This window comes from Orycteropus afer, unplaced genomic scaffold, assembly GCF_000298275.1.
Source record: "Orycteropus afer afer isolate SDZICR_OR568_19922 unplaced genomic scaffold, OryAfe1.0 scaffold00264, whole genome shotgun sequence".
In the NCBI taxonomy this organism is placed as follows: Eukaryota; Metazoa; Chordata; class Mammalia; order Tubulidentata; family Orycteropodidae; genus Orycteropus; species Orycteropus afer.
In genome coordinates this window covers 2,860,169-2,875,882 of record NW_006921851.1, presented here as the reverse complement: position 1 = coordinate 2,875,882, position 15,714 = coordinate 2,860,169, and the positions used below count along the sequence as shown (strand labels likewise).

Sequence of the window (15,714 nt, the reverse complement as noted above, 5' to 3'; positions counted from 1 at the left end):
GAAGGAAGGTTGGGCAATCTACTTCCGTAGTGATACCACCTCAGAAACCCAAGGAGGGGTCGCTGTGAGTCAGGGCTGATTCCACAGTACATAATAACAACAACAATAGCATTTTAAATGAAGTGTTCCAAATTAACATACCAGTTTCATAATCTATTGCAGTGAGAGAACAGGATCATATTTAACACTGGCAACAGGATATATATTCTCATAAAAATTTTTTACACAGAGTAGCCTCTCCTCCCTCAGTCTTTACTAAAATGATAATGATAATTTTCCTACTCCATAGTCCTTGTAATAGCTGTATAATTTACTAGTTTGATCAATTTCCATGAGAAATTAGCCTCAAAAAAGAAAGGCGCATAATATCAACCTTTAACAGTTTTTGGGAGGTTAAATAATTATTCTTCAAATCTAATTTTGCCTCTGTCAGCCTTGATTCACAGTGGTTAAGCACTTGGCTGCGAACTGAAAGGTCAGTGTTTCTTGCCAGCTCCTCTGTGGGAGTGTCGTTGAGTCAAATCCAACTCATAGCAACCCCTCCTTGGGTTTCTGAGGTAGTATCTCTATGGAAATATATTGACCAGTCTTTCTTCCGAGGAGTGGCTGGTGAGTTTGAACTGCCACCCTTCTGGTTAACAGTCAGATGCCTTAGGCACTATGCCACCAGAGCTCCCTTTTTGGTTTTTTGGCTCTGTGGAAGGAAGGTGTGGCAGTGTGTTTCTGTAAAGGTCACAGCCTTGGAAACCCTATACATCAATACTACTTTGCCCTGTTGAGTCACTATGAATCAAAGTCGACTTCACAGCAAAGGGTTTGGTTTTGATTTTGTAGGATTTGGTAGCAGTTGGTTCTGCTTAGCCTTTTTCTTTTTTTTAAAATTGTTTATGTAGGTTTCTTTACAATTAACAGTCTCCTGGTGGCTGTATTTTGAACCTTTTGCTTTTAATGTAGCACATAGATAGCTTAAGAATATCATCATTTTAGATAGACTGGTAGTTTTTTATAGATGAGGAAATCCAGAATTATAGACTGCAGCTGGTGGAGGAATTACCATATATGAATGCAAATAATGGTTTTTGCAAACCATACAACCTGATCACGTGTTGGTTTCCTTTGCGTGTTTTGAGCATTACATGTGTGCGTGTGCTTTATTTATGAGGGTACATAATATAGGTAAAATAATATGGTAGTGTATTTTCTAACTTTCTAACATTGTACAGTGTTTATTGATGCATTCCTGTATGCAAAATTAAAAAAAAAGAATTAATAGAGGCTCACTGAGTGTAACAGAATGCTTAAGTGATCAAAATGGGTGTGGTCTCTCTTCGTCTAGGTTATAGTAAAATGGTACAAGTAATTACAGGCATAGCCCAGAAATACTGCTAGTTTGGTGCCAAAACAGTGCAATAAAGCAAGTTACGTGAATTGTTTTGTTTCCCAGTGCATATAAAAGTTATGTTTACACTCTGTTGTAGTTATTAAATGTGTAATAACATTATGAGAAAGTTTGAAATACTGTGAGAATTACCAAAATGTGAAGCAGACGTCTACTGAAATGATCACATGCTGTTGGAAAAATGACATCAGTAGACTCACTGGGCACAAGGTTGCCACAAACCTTCAATTTGTAATTTTTTTTTTTAAAGCAGTATCTGTGAAGTGTGCAATAAAGCAGAGCACAATAAAATAAGGCATTCCTGTATAGGGTAGGTTTTGTCTCCTAATAAGAAGTTGGAATAGGAGAGCACATTTATTACAGGAAGACTAACCTCTTTTGAGTGATCTGTGTAAGTTCGTTTGAACAAAGGTGAAAGGTGAAGGACAGCAACTTTGGTAATTATGTTGTTATGTGCCGTCAAGTCAGTTTTCAACTCATAGTGACCCAATGTGACAGAGTTAAGTTGCCCCATAGAGTTTTCTAGGCTGAAATCTGTATGAGAGCTGATAGCGAAGTCTTTTCTCCTATGGAGCCATAGGGTGGATTTGATCAGCCAACCTTTCCATTAGCAGCTGAGTGCTTAACCATTGTGACACCAGGGCTCCTTTGGTAATTATAGCTATATTTTTGTTTTAGGGTCAGAAGAATATATTAGCTGATGTATTTTTGTCAGAATATATAAATATAATTTTTCCCAATTCCTGTAAAACTGCGTATCTTCCAATGTCTTTCACTTACTAAAATTCATCACATAACTATCCAAGCTTTCATTTCATAAGTTCTTCATAGTACATGAGTAGTTTTCTAATTATCTCTAAAATGGCATCCAGACATTTCTGATCAATAAAGCCCTTCATTTGGTTCATACATGTTACATGAAATGTAAATCCTTTCTGAGATTTTGGTATCAAATCTAATTTTAAATTACGATGAATAGTGTGTAATCACCAGAAAAATCTTATTTCTGAGGTAAAATTATTCAGTAGTATTTTATTTTAGAATAGAGCTTTTATGGTATGTTTTTATAACTGTCTACTGACATAACATTAAATGATAAACAAAAGGAATTTAAGATATACACTAGACAAATATCCTTAGTAAACCTAATGGAAATATTGAGAGAACTAAATTTAAATGTCTCCTTTTACCATTAAGTAAAATTATGAACAATAAAATATACATGATAACAAATTGTGATGCAATGAGAGGATACTAAAGATATGATAAAGGAGATGATGGTTAACTTGGAATGCTAAGAAAAGACCTGTCTAAAGAGGCCATGCCTGAAGGTTCATAGTAAGCCACCCATTTTAAAAGAGTTGGAGAGCTTTGAGTAGTGGAGAAATGTTCTTAGTTAGTACAGATCTGTAGGCCCTTTATTGCTGAAGAGTTTGATATGTTTGAAGGATAGCAAGGAAGCCAGACAACTAGGGAATACTGACAGAGGGAGAATCCCGTAAGATGCTGTTGAAAAGAGGTTTGTATTTTAAGTACACTGAGAAATAAATAAAGAGTTTAAAATAAGGGAGTGACTTGCTTGGACAGATTTATATTTTTGAAAAGTCCCTATGGGTGCTGTTTGGAGAAAGACTTGAGGAGATGCAGGCATGAGAGCATGAAGACCAACAGCAGACTCCCTGAGAGATGATGGTAGCCAGAGTGGTGCAAAGAAGTAGAATGATTGGGGACAAAATTTGAAGACAATAATTATTGAATTTACTAATAGTTTTGATTAAAGAGGTGACAGAGATGAAGATTGAAGGGTCAGTGGGTGGGTTTGGGGAGAGTGATAATCAAAAATGACTCCCAATTTTCTGATCCAAGGAGTGGATGCCAGTTATAAAGATGGGTACAAGAAGGAACTAGTTATGGGAGAAGTTTTAGACACTGCGAATCTGAGAGGTTTTGGGTGACAATGTGGAACTGTTAAGAATGCAGTTGAAAAATCACACCAAGTTAGAGGTCAGAACTACAAATGTGAATTGGGAGTCAACAGTGTCCAGGATGGTGTTTAAATCCTTCATGATAAATAATAACATTTAGGATGATCTTTGAACAATCCATGTGTAACTTTTGACTCCCCAAAAACGTAACTACTAATAGCCTCCTGTTGACCAGAAGCCTTACTGAAAACATAAACAATTGAGTGGTACAGTTCTTATCATATGGTTACTAGATTTTCACACAGAGACTCACACAAAACAGATAAGCTTATTAACTGTACAGCATGATGATTTAGTATTCATTTAGTGGAAGTGGATCATCATAAAGGTCTTCATCTTGTCAACTTCAGGTTGATATGGAGGAGGAACAGGAAGAATTGGTTGTATGATCTCAGGGGTGACAGGTGAGAGAAGTGGAAGAGGTGGTGGGGGAGGGTAGGAGAGGTAGGCACACTCTGTGTACCTTTAAAGAAAGAAATGATAATTTCTGACTTTTTAAAATTTCTCTAAAAATGTTTCTATCTGGTACCAATCCTCCTTCTGCCATTCGCTGTAGTTTCAGTGTCCTTATCATAGAGGGGTCCGTGTGGTAAAAGAAATCAGAAGCAATCTTGAATAATTGGAACCTTTCTGTTAGATTAAGGAGCTCTGGTGGCACAGTGGTTAAAAGCATTAGGCTGCTAACCAAAAGGTTGGTGACACAAACCCACCAGCCACTCCATGGGAGAAAGTTGAGGCAGTCAACTGCCGTAAAGATTTGCAGTCTTGGAAACCCTGTGAGCCACTTCTACTTGGACATGGAAGAAAGACATAGGTATAGATGCAGGGAAGATTTGATAGTGAGGAAATGAGGTAATTCACTTGCAGTGGTTACTGTTAACAGTGAAATAGCTATTAGGTGAGCCTGAGAAAGGTGTTTTAGATATTTTATGGGTCAAGGAGAAACAGAAGAATGATCCTGAAGGGTAAAAAAATTAAGTTTGCTATAGACAATCAGTGGGATTGTTGAACTTAAAATGTTTGAAGTTTGAGCTCTTGATTTAAAAGTGAAACTATTGTTGTATGGTTTTTCTCAAAATACTTTTATTCATGAAATACTCCACTACATCAAAGGATATTCAAGCTCTTACTTCCAGTTTATTATTTTAATTCCTGGAAGTATTTCTTTGTGGTTAATAACAACAACAACAATAGGATACTACTGTTGTTGTTGTTGTTTGTAGAGACTGGTAAGTAAGTACTGTATACCTTGTCTTCAATTTTGGTTATTAATTGGTAAAATTATGCATTGTTGGATTACTGAATTCAGAATAGATTCTTTATTGTTTGACATTTGTGTTTTTCTTCAAAATGTTATCTTTGTGGAGTAAAAATTTTTTTTCATGCTGTTTAGCATCCGATTAGTTCAGATTATTGCTGAATGTAGATATTTGGGAATTAAATACTTTAATTTTAATTTTTAATAACATAGTATTTCCATTATAATTTATCAGCTACTTTAGGCATTTTAATTTGAAAATTTAGGACAATTTGCTTTAACATTTCTTAACTTTTCAATTTAACCCCTTGGATATAATTGTAGTTAATATTCATTCCCTTGTATCAGAGAATTGAAACCCACAACTAAAGGTCACTGACACAAGTGTAATTAAACATTAAGATTATAATGGTAGTTTCATCTTAAGGTTAAAACCTAACTTTCCATAATTTAAAATATGTCTATGTTGATTGCCCATTTTCTGGTTGCTTTTTTTGACCAGCTGGTTTATTGTTTATAGCAGTAGGTACACCTACCATTCTCTAGGATTATCTATCTGTTTTCAGTATAGTGATAGTTGTTAGAAAAAGATAATCCTCAAGTAGTTTTTGTTACTGCAAATTGTTAAGAGTTTAATTGACTTTTATTTACTTTTTGGTTGTATAATTGTGATTTTAAATGTGTTTCATTGTACTGATGTTTCAACCAGAATAAAATGTGAATGGTAGCTGCAAACATTTAAATATAAAGTCACTAATAAATAATAAGCTTATTTTCCCTATCTGGAAGCAATTTGTCCTAAATTTCCATACTTCTGCATTTGTTTTTGCCGTTCTAAAATTCCTTAGTTGCTGGCTTTGATCTTTTATGTTGCTAAGTTTTGTACATCTATTTTCTCACCTGCCATATCCTAGGGGGCTTGGAGTACTCATAATACAGTGAGCCCTTCTACCTGGTCCCCAGACATTTCAGAAGGTCGGGAAATTTTTAAACCCAGGCAGCTTCCTGGCAGTGCCATTTGGAGCATCAAAGTGGTAAATAAAATTGCATTTACATTCATGTATCTTTTTTTTTTTTTTGGTCATTTTGTCTAGTAGATGTTAAGAATTAACTTCTGTTACAGGTGAATAGTTCAGCTTTCACAGCCTCTTCTTTAAATCTAAAAATTTTAATGTAAAGAAACAGTGTTTGCATTTTTAAATCTGGATTATGCAGATATTAAATTGTAATTTTATGTAAATGGTTTTAAGTATAAATTTATAATACCTCTTTTTATGGTCACTTCTTATGTTGCGGTTATCAGTATTTCTGTGATATGGCTAATTACATATAAGCCATAAGGTAATTAAGGATTTGATCATTCATGCTATCATAACTGTAAAATTTGGTTGTTTAGAAAAGAACAAAAGAGCAGCTACATTAATCTCTTATATACTAATGGAAAAGAAATATTAGAATTGCAGCAAATTTTATTGTCTGTTAATAACCTCAGGTTAGACGGGCCTCTTTTTTTTAATTTTTGCCAACTTGTGGAAATTTTACTATTCACGGTGTCATTTGTTGATGGCCCTGTTAGTCCTTTGAAGGAAAGTACTATAATGCATTTTGAAGAAAAAATATTAATTTGAAACATCTTTTCAAAAGCTAAAATACTTTATTGACTGGAGAACACAATTTTTCTTCATCTTCTATAGTTAATGTAGTGCTGAAATAAGGCTGTTTATTTAGATTGATGAAGAACTCCAGAGGAGTTCTAGAACCTATTTTCTTTTTTTCTATCACCATCAGAGGAACTTCTTTCCAACTTACCCTGTTACCATCCAAGGTGATTATTTGTTTTAATAGTGTATAAGATGACTTGTTTGGCAATTTTGAAGAAAATACCAATTTTTATTTATTCTTGGCTGTGCCATTGGATGTTGTGGAAATGTAAATTGAGAGATAATTATAGTCTTCATTTAATCATTGGCTTAAGTTTTTAAAAAATCTTTTATATCTATTTTTTAAAAATAATCTCTTCCCAATCTACCTAACTACCCATATTCAAAGAAGCTGATGGATCTCTCAAGGGATCTAAAGGAGAGTAATTTAAAGAAGGCAAGGAGAAGCAATTTCAAAACTAGAAATTGGCTGCATTTATTAAACTGAGGGTGAGGAGGAGGAGATACTCTTCTCTTCTCTTCCGTGTATATCTATTTTATGCTTAAAATGGGTTATCATGTAATAAATAATTGACTTAGAAATCATTCTGATAAATAGGTAATGAGTTGAACATTTCAAACTGAGATAAATGACATCAACTGAAGATGTGGCATATTATTTAATTTGTTGCAGTGTAAAAAAAAGAAAAGATTTTCCTGAATATTTAAAAAAGTTTAAATATGCATAATACATTTACTTGTATAGAGTCCAGATTTTTTTCAGGTGGTAAATACATTAAGTCTGAATATAATCAATGACAACAATTTTATTTCTTAAAAAATCAGAGAATTTAAAATGTTTTTCTATAGAATTTTTTGTTGTATTGGATAAAAATTCAAAAAATCATTTCCTTGTGAAATAATTATTATCTAGATGATTTAAAGTAAGGTTTTTACCCTTTCATCTTTACTATAATCTTTAAATGTATTTTCATCTAGATACTATGACAGAATGAGGTAGACATAGTTCATTCATATAGAAAGCTATTGAATAGTAAAGGAAATTGACTTAATTTTAGTAACAAAGCAGGAAAAACAGTTTTACACTAGCAAAAGTAAACAGTCATTCAATTTAACAATACAAGATAGTGGTTAAGAACATAGGCATTGAAGCCAGACCTGCTTTCTCTTAGACTGTGAATAGGTTACTTAATCTTTTGAATCTCAGTATACTTATCTCTAAAATGAGGATAATGACATACTGCGTACCTTAAAGGATTGTTGAGAAAAAAAAAGTGCTTAGATTCATGCAGAGTAAGTAGTTCAATAAATGTTACCTAATACTGTAATTACTGAGAGTAATTAGTGAGAGTCCTTCATTGTTCTTTATTGTATACAGTGTGTTATACATTAGATATCTGGATTGTTGCTGTACTAGCCACCTAGCATGCAGGATTAGGAAATGCAAAAGTAATGCCAAGACCTGCTGATGGACAAGTGACAGACCAAAGTTTTTCCTAAGGTTATAGCCTTTTTATAGGCTAGGTAATATATTTTCTTTGATTCATGCTGACCATATTTATGTGGTATTTGCTTAGTTTTAAGTTGCAAAATACATGTTTAAAGATGCAAATAATAAACCTGGTCTCTTAAAACTTACCATGTCATCATAATAAAAGAGAAACAAATAATTTGGGTAACAGATTCCCTGAAGAAAGTTATTAGCATAAATTCTCAGGATTGTATTCTTTGTTTTTTCACTGGTTGATGAGGTAAATGCACTCTAAATTTAATAAAATGTTTACATCACTGACTTTTGAATTTGAAATTCTTTTTGGCTTGTAAAAAAATATTTACTTTTTACTTATTTGTTGTGTAGGGACGTGGGTCAGGATTTCCAGGAAAACGGAGACCTCGTGGTGCAGGACTGTCAGGACGAGGTGGCAGAGGTCGATCAAAATTAAAAAGTGGAATTGGAGCTGTTGTATTACCTGGGGTGAGGCTTGCTTCATTTCTGTTTGTTGTAATCTTGAACATGTTAAAGAATGACGAGAATCTCATTAGTAGCAAGTTATTTTGAATTTAACAGTCACGAGAGCAGGTTGAGATTTATTGTTTTGTTTTGCTCTTACCTTTGCTTTGCTTTTTTTTTTTTTTTTAAATCTCTGGCCAAGTTTTATTTTATACTTTTCACTGTTTCATTCCTTTTTTCTTTTCTTACCTTCCTTTTTGACTCTTACTTATCATCTTGCAACCTCCCCAAAAATCCAATGTGTAGCATGTTTTTTTATTTTAAAAATCAAACTCCTTTTATTTTCTTGGATTTATTTGAAAAAGTTAATTAGGTTGGGGTTTTAAGTTTTGATTACAGTTGCTTTCATTTTGTAATACAACTTATATAAGAAATAAAAATTATTGGAGATTAGTATGTACTCTGACAACATTGAAGGTTTTGTAACTATGACATATTTTACTGTAAAATTGGTGACTCTTACTCATTGTTATGAGGGTTTATTTAAATATGTATTAAAATTTATGTCAAAATTATAATTGTCATTTTAAGTTCATGAGACAAGTGGAATTGTTCAATTTTACTAATAAACCAGAAGTAAGGAAATAAGAACTATTTGTTTTTTTAAAGCAAATCCAAGAAAAAAAATTACATAATTATGAGAAATTGATAAAAAATAAATAAACTATAAATATTTGCTTTAACAGAAATACCACAAATGGATGGCTTTAACAAACTGGGGTTTAATCTCTTAGAGTTTAGGAGGCTAGAAGTCTGAGTTCAAAGTGCCAGCTCTAGGGGCTGGGTGAAAGCCCCCTCAACCTTGGGCTTCAGCTCTGCCTCTTGCTCTCGGCCCACTGGAGCTGGAGACATCTAACTCAGGCAGCCCCTGGCTGCTGAGGCTGAGAAACCCAAGATTAACAAGTGAAATGGCACAGTCCCAAGGTTATCAAGCAATAAGGCAAGCCACTAGTTCAAGTCCAGAAATAGTCTCAAGATCAGCAGGCAACATGGCAGGCCACTCAGCAGTGACTTGGCCAGATACAAAGTCCCAGTGTGCCAAAAAGCTCAAGACCTTTCTCAAAGATGCTGCTTATATAATGGAAGCAGACTACATCCCTAAGGCAGCTACTCAGCTGCTCATAGCAGATTCCACCATGGAGTTGATTACCAGTCTCATCGTGGGTAATCATTACATCTAGCTTCCCAGCCACTCAAAACCAGGCCCAGCCAAGTTGACACTAACCTTAACTACCACGCCATGTGTCTGATTTTCTTTGCTCTGGACAAGGAGACCACCAGTAGTTGCATCTTAGGTGGCTGCTCATAAGCTTTTAAGTCCCTGGTCACTACTCACTGAAGTAAGATGTAAAATGATAATTTTCTGTACTATGTTGTGCCAATCAAGCTTGATGTCCCCTACGACTATGGTCCCCAGCCTTCAGGCCCAGCAACAAAGGACAGGGGAGAGGAATAAAAAGAAGGAAAAAAAAAAAAAGGAGGGGAAGTACTCACGGCTCACTTCTGTCATGTCGAATAAGACTCATAGCGACCCCCTACTTGGGTTTCTGAGGCAGTATCTCTACGGAAATAGATTGCCCAATCTTCCTTCCGAGGAGTGGCTAGTAGATTTGAACTGCCAGCCTTCTGATTAGCAGGCAAATGCCTTAGGCCTCACACTACCAGAAAAAGGAAGAATTGAGAATAAAAAATAAAAGGCGGAGGGAGAGAAGCAGCACAGTACTGGCAGAAGCATGGTTGTGGTGGAAACGCAGTGCTTGCTCCTCGAGAGCAATGTATACCACTGACTAGGGAGTAGCGGGAGTGGGCACTGCTGACCATGAAGGTGTTTAGGGGCAGGGCATTCACTCCGTAAGATAAAAAAGCGAGAGGGAGTAAGATGAGGGGAAGAAAAGGGGGGGATAAGATCAAAGATAAAACAGGAAACAAAAACAGTACAGCACTGGCAGGGGGAATTTGACAAGCTACTGGTTGGGTGGAGTGGGGTGGGGCATTGTACCTCTGGTCACCAAATGGTTGTACAGGGTATGGAGGGAGATCTCATCTGTCGGTCACCAATTACTCATGTGAGTGCTGGCACAACCTTGGGTGGGTGAAGGTGGTTATCTGGTTCTTGCTTGAATAGGAACATTTCTTGCAATAGTTCAAAATGGCCACACTGTGCCAGTTGGCAGTTCATCACTCTGTATGCCTCCCTGTTTGCTGTTTTTGTTCATTCTCTGCCTCTAATCAGTATTTGATCTACTTCCTTATCCTTTACTTTGAGGTACTAATTTCCAATATGATTTCTCGAGTCTTTGTTGTAGAGTCATGGATAGTTTATCTACCTAGTCCACCATCTTGGATCTCAGCAGCAAATATTTTCTTTCATTCTGTGGTCTGTCTTCATTGCCTTAACAGTTTCTTTTGAAGAGCAAATGTTTTATATTTTTCTCAAGTCCAGTTTATCACATTTATTCTTTAATGGATTATGTTTTTGGTGTCTAAGAAATATTTGTATACCCCAAGATCACAAACACATTCTCTGTTTCCTTCTAGAAGTGTGTTAAGTCTTGATATTTTACATTTAGGTCTGTGATCTAATTTAAGTTGATATTTAAATATGGTACGAAATGGGTCATAGTTCTTTTTTTTTAATATATTGGATATCCATTTGTTTTTGTATCATTTCTCTGAATTACCTTTGTATCTGTGTTGAAAATTTTTGTTAATTTTAGTTGCTGTCAAGCTATTGTGAGTCTTGGTGACCCCACGTATACAGACTAGAATACTCCTATAACGTTTTCAAGGCTTTCATCTTTCAGAAGCAGATCACTAGGCCTGTCTTCCAAGACACCTGTGGGTGGGTTTAAACTGCCAGTGTTTCAGCTAGTAGTCAGGTATTTAACCTTTTGTACCACCCAGTTGTTGAAAATTAGCATCCATATATATGTGTGTCTGTTTTTAGAATTGCTTTCCTACTCCATTGTTCTATTTCTCTCTCCTTTGACCAGTGCTACACTATCTTGATTACTTCTATTTAATAATGAATCTTGAAATCAGACACTGTTAGTCTTCCAATTTTCTATTCTTTCACATTTGTTGTGGCTATTATAGGTCCTTAGGAGCTCTGGTAGCATAGTGCCTAAAGCACTTGATTGCTAAACAGAAGGCTGGCAGTTCAAACCCACCAGCTACTCCTCGGAAGGAAGGTTGGGCAATCTACTTCAGTAGTGGTACCGCCTCGGAAACCCAAGGAGGGGTCACTATGAGTCGGGGCCGACTTGATGGCACATAACAACAACAACAATAACACTATTTCTGTAGCAATTTTAGAGTTAGCTTGTTAATTTCCATAAGTTACCTGCTAGGATCTTGATTGGGATTGTAGTCAATGTAGAAATACATTTGGGGAAAGTTGACATTTTATGCATATTGAGTCTTTGAACCCATGGACATTGTGAATATCTCCTTTTCTTTGGATCTTCTTTAATTTCTCTTAGTAATGTTCTATCATTTTCAAAAGAAACTCTTTCACACCTTTTGTCAGATTTATCCCTAAATCATTCATATTTTTTGACCCTATTGTAAATGATTTTGTTGTCTTAATTTCAAATTCTGATTGTTCCTTGTTAGTACATAGAAATACTATTTATTTTTGTTTATTTGTCTTGTAACCAGCAGCCTTACTAAACTCGTTTATTATCTTTATTTGTTTTTTTGTGGAATCCATTGGACTTTCTACATATATGTTCATGTTGTCTCAAATAATTTTATGTATTCCTTTTGCAAACTAGAAGCTTGCTTATAATTTTCTCTTGCAGTCTTTATACTTTCTATGCCTGTAAACTGTACTTACTGTCACTATTATATAACAGTAGTACTATCCGTTGAAACTGGTATCTGAACTTAGTTACTTTGAAAAATATTGTGTAATATATTCCTTCTATTGAGTTATTCTGTCAATATCCCTCAAGGAAACTAATTCTATGACTTTATGTTTTGATCTTAACCTATTGTGTTTTAGCTTTGTTCTTCCAGGATAGATTGTAAGCATTTTAAGGGAAAAGGAGCAGGTCATATTTTTTTTATTTTTGACCTTCTGTTCTTTTATAGTGTCTAATTTGGAACTTTTTAAAATTGCATTCTATAAATAATTATTAACAAGCTAATAGATTCTTACTTGATTTGGTCAAATATAACCAAGTCCAGAAATGAACATCTCTGCTTGATCATTGTTTGGATGATACTGAAATTTTGATAGTTGATTCAAAGTAATAATAATCATTGCTATTTACTAAAAATACATTGTGAGCCACATATGCATGTAAACCTTCCTAATAGCCATGTTGATGTGGTACAAATGGTTAAGTGCTTGGCTAACTGAAAGTTGGTAGTTTGAATCCACCCAGAGGCACTTTGGGACAAAGACCTGGTGATCTACTTCCAAAAATCAATAGTTGAAAACTTTATGGTGCACAGTTCTACTCTGGCACACATGGAATCGCCACGTGTCAGAACTGACTTAAAGGCATGTGGCTTGGTCTGGAATAGCCATGTTTAAAAAGGAAAGAAAACAGGTGAAGTTAATTTTAATGCATGTCACACAACCCAATATATCTAAAACATTGTTGTTTCAACATTTAATACATAAAATACTATTAATGAGATACTTGACATTCCTTTTTTTCCCTTGTACTGAGTCTTTGAAATCACATTTCAGTTTGGGCTAGCCATATCACAGATATCAATAACCACCTATCTACCATATAGGATAGTTCTAAAGTATCACATAAATAGAGTTTTATTTACAAACGCACAAACTCGGAACACTCATGTTATTTAAAAATACATAATTTTGTGGTTTCTTGATTAGAATTTCTGAGTAATGAAGTCTTACTAAAGGCAGGTTTATATTTTTCCCATTACTTCCTCTTCTATAAGACTGGAACTCTGAAGACAATTAGGTGAATAAAAAAATATTTTGACTTAAAAGTTTTATGGTAGTATCTTGGCATTAATAAGCCAGTTTGGAATTGTTAGCACTGACCTTGGCAAACATTCTATTTTGAATACAAATTTTCTCAAGCTTTCTGGTTTCAATATAGTATAAGTGAAAAATAAGTGTTTTGTGTATTTCACTTTTCATAGGTGTCTACTGCAGATATTTCATCAAATAAGGATGAAGAAGAAAACTCTATGCACAATACAGTTGTTTTGTTTTCTAGTACTGACAAGTTCACTTTGCATCAGGTTTGAATTTATTTACTATTTTCTACCTTTGAATTTCTCCTTGCCCAGTTCTATTTTTCTCATGTGTGTAGAAGTCATCTAATATTTAGCTATAGTAATGTATTAGCTAAGAAAGTATTTTAAAAACAAAATTTGTATATTCTTAGTTTAGTCTCTCCAGCATAAAACATGTTCATTTGTTCTTTACTTCAGGATATGTGTGTAGTTTGTGGAAGTTTTGGCCAAGGAGCAGAGGGAAGATTACTTGCCTGTTCCCAATGTGGTCAGTGTTACCATCCATACTGTGTCAGTATTAAGGTAAATACCCTTAATTTAAATGAGTTCACAAAAATTATTAAATTTTTATTTAATTAGTAACATGCTGCTTCCAGTGTTTATAATTAATATTTTTATGATTATTATATGTATGTGACTTGTTAAATATTTTAAATCTTGCATCTAAAGTGTTTATTACCGTAAAAAATTAATTCCTCAGAAATTAATTTTCTGATCTTAAATTGTACTGGTTACCCTACCATTGTCTTGAAAAAGTAAAGTATAAGAAAGCATGAATTTAATTTAAAAGACAGTATAGCCCTATTATTTTTTAATGGAATGAGGTTTAGTTGGTTCATTTTGTCTGTTGATTACAAAAGTTAAGGTCAACTACTTAGTTAAAATTCATTAGCCCATTCTGGTCCCCTTTCACTCTTCTCACTCTCACCCATTATATGAAAGGTTATTTTCTCCTTTAGCTAAAGAGAGGAAATTCAGTAAACATAGCCAGTAGTTCTCAATTTCATGGGTTTCAGACTAGAAACTTACTGAGGAGCCTTACAGATAGTTAATCTTGTGCTTTTTGACTTTGGTTTTGGTTTTTGGTATTCAAATGTGAACATGTCCCAAGAGCTCAGGCTATGACATTAATAAAACTTTTTTATATTTGAACAGAATAACAAATGGCCCCTGAATATAAGCATGTAGGTATAGCTGTACATCATGGGTTCTGTTGTACAATCAAGTGTATGTGTTAAAATAGTAATTCATTTGCTTATATGGTGAACAATCATCCTGAATTTAAAAGCAGTTTTTATCCTTTTCTATCCTGCCCCAAAGGAGCTCTGGTGCCACAGTGATTAGGCATTCAGGTGCTAACCAAAAGGTCAGCAGTTCGAACCCACCACGTACTCCACAAGAGAAAGATGAGGCAGTGAGCTTCTATAAAGATTTATAGCCTTGGAAACGCTATAGGGCAGTTCTACTTTGTCCTATAGGGTCATGATGCCTTGAAATTGACACAGTAGCAGTGGTTTTAGTTTTAGTATCCTGTTCCTCACATACCCTGTATTATATCATTGATTTACTCAAGATGTTGGCATAGATGCCCCCTTAGCAATTCTTTGTTGTTCTCTACACTAGTGATTCTTTCCTAAGGTACGTAAGTCATTGTGATTTTCAGAATTAATAAGAAAAATAGCAATTATCGATCCAAAATAGAATAATTGTGCAGTCATTTTTTGTAAATTTATATAGTCTAATAATCAATTAGCTCTGATGGTGTAGTGCCTAAGGCATTTGACTGCTAACCAGAAGGCTGGGGGTTCAAACCCACCAGTCATTCCTTGGAAGGAAGGTTGGGCAATGTACTTCCATAGTGATACCACCTCGGAAACCCAAGGAGGGGTTGCTATGAGTCAGATCCAATTCCATGGCAGTGAGTTCTTAAGAATCAATTGCCCACAGTATATTGAGAAAAAAAAGACATATAAAATCAATTTTAAAAGTAGAATTATACATAGTACAAGATGAACTATTGTGTCTTTATATCCTACATTTTAGGTTTTTTTTATTTTTAAAATTAGTATTTATTTTTAGAATATTTAGTGATCTGAGAAATTGAAAAAAAGCCTTTGAAGATAAGAGTATAAACTTCATGGGCCAAACTGATACCTTAAAATTCCTTGCCTAAAAATTGGAGGAGGCTTTAGTAGGTGAATGAAGATTTAAGAGTTAAGCTCAGAATTTTTGTTACTTCTTTTAATCCAACAGTTTCTAAAATCCTATTTTATGAGTGAGGTCAATGACATGTAGGTTAGTTAAGATAAATTTGTGCAATATCAAATAGCTAGGAAATAGCTGATCAAGAATTTAAATACCAGATTTTCTAACTACATTTAGTTCTGACTATA

At 34.4% G+C, this 15,714-nt stretch overlaps 1 protein-coding gene across 1 annotated transcript in view; it reads left to right on the top strand.

The window, feature by feature from the left end:
* KMT2C (lysine methyltransferase 2C) overlaps positions 1–15,714 on the top strand; it is a 470,642-nt gene that overhangs the window by 276,166 nt on the left and 178,762 nt on the right. Inside the window, exons 15-18 of the mRNA XM_042782218.1 lie at positions 5,557–5,676; positions 8,162–8,278; positions 13,445–13,546; positions 13,739–13,843. Coding sequence (XP_042638152.1) covers positions 5,557–5,676; positions 8,162–8,278; positions 13,445–13,546; positions 13,739–13,843 — 444 coding nt within the window. The remainder of the gene's footprint in view (positions 1–5,556; positions 5,677–8,161; positions 8,279–13,444; positions 13,547–13,738; positions 13,844–15,714) is intronic.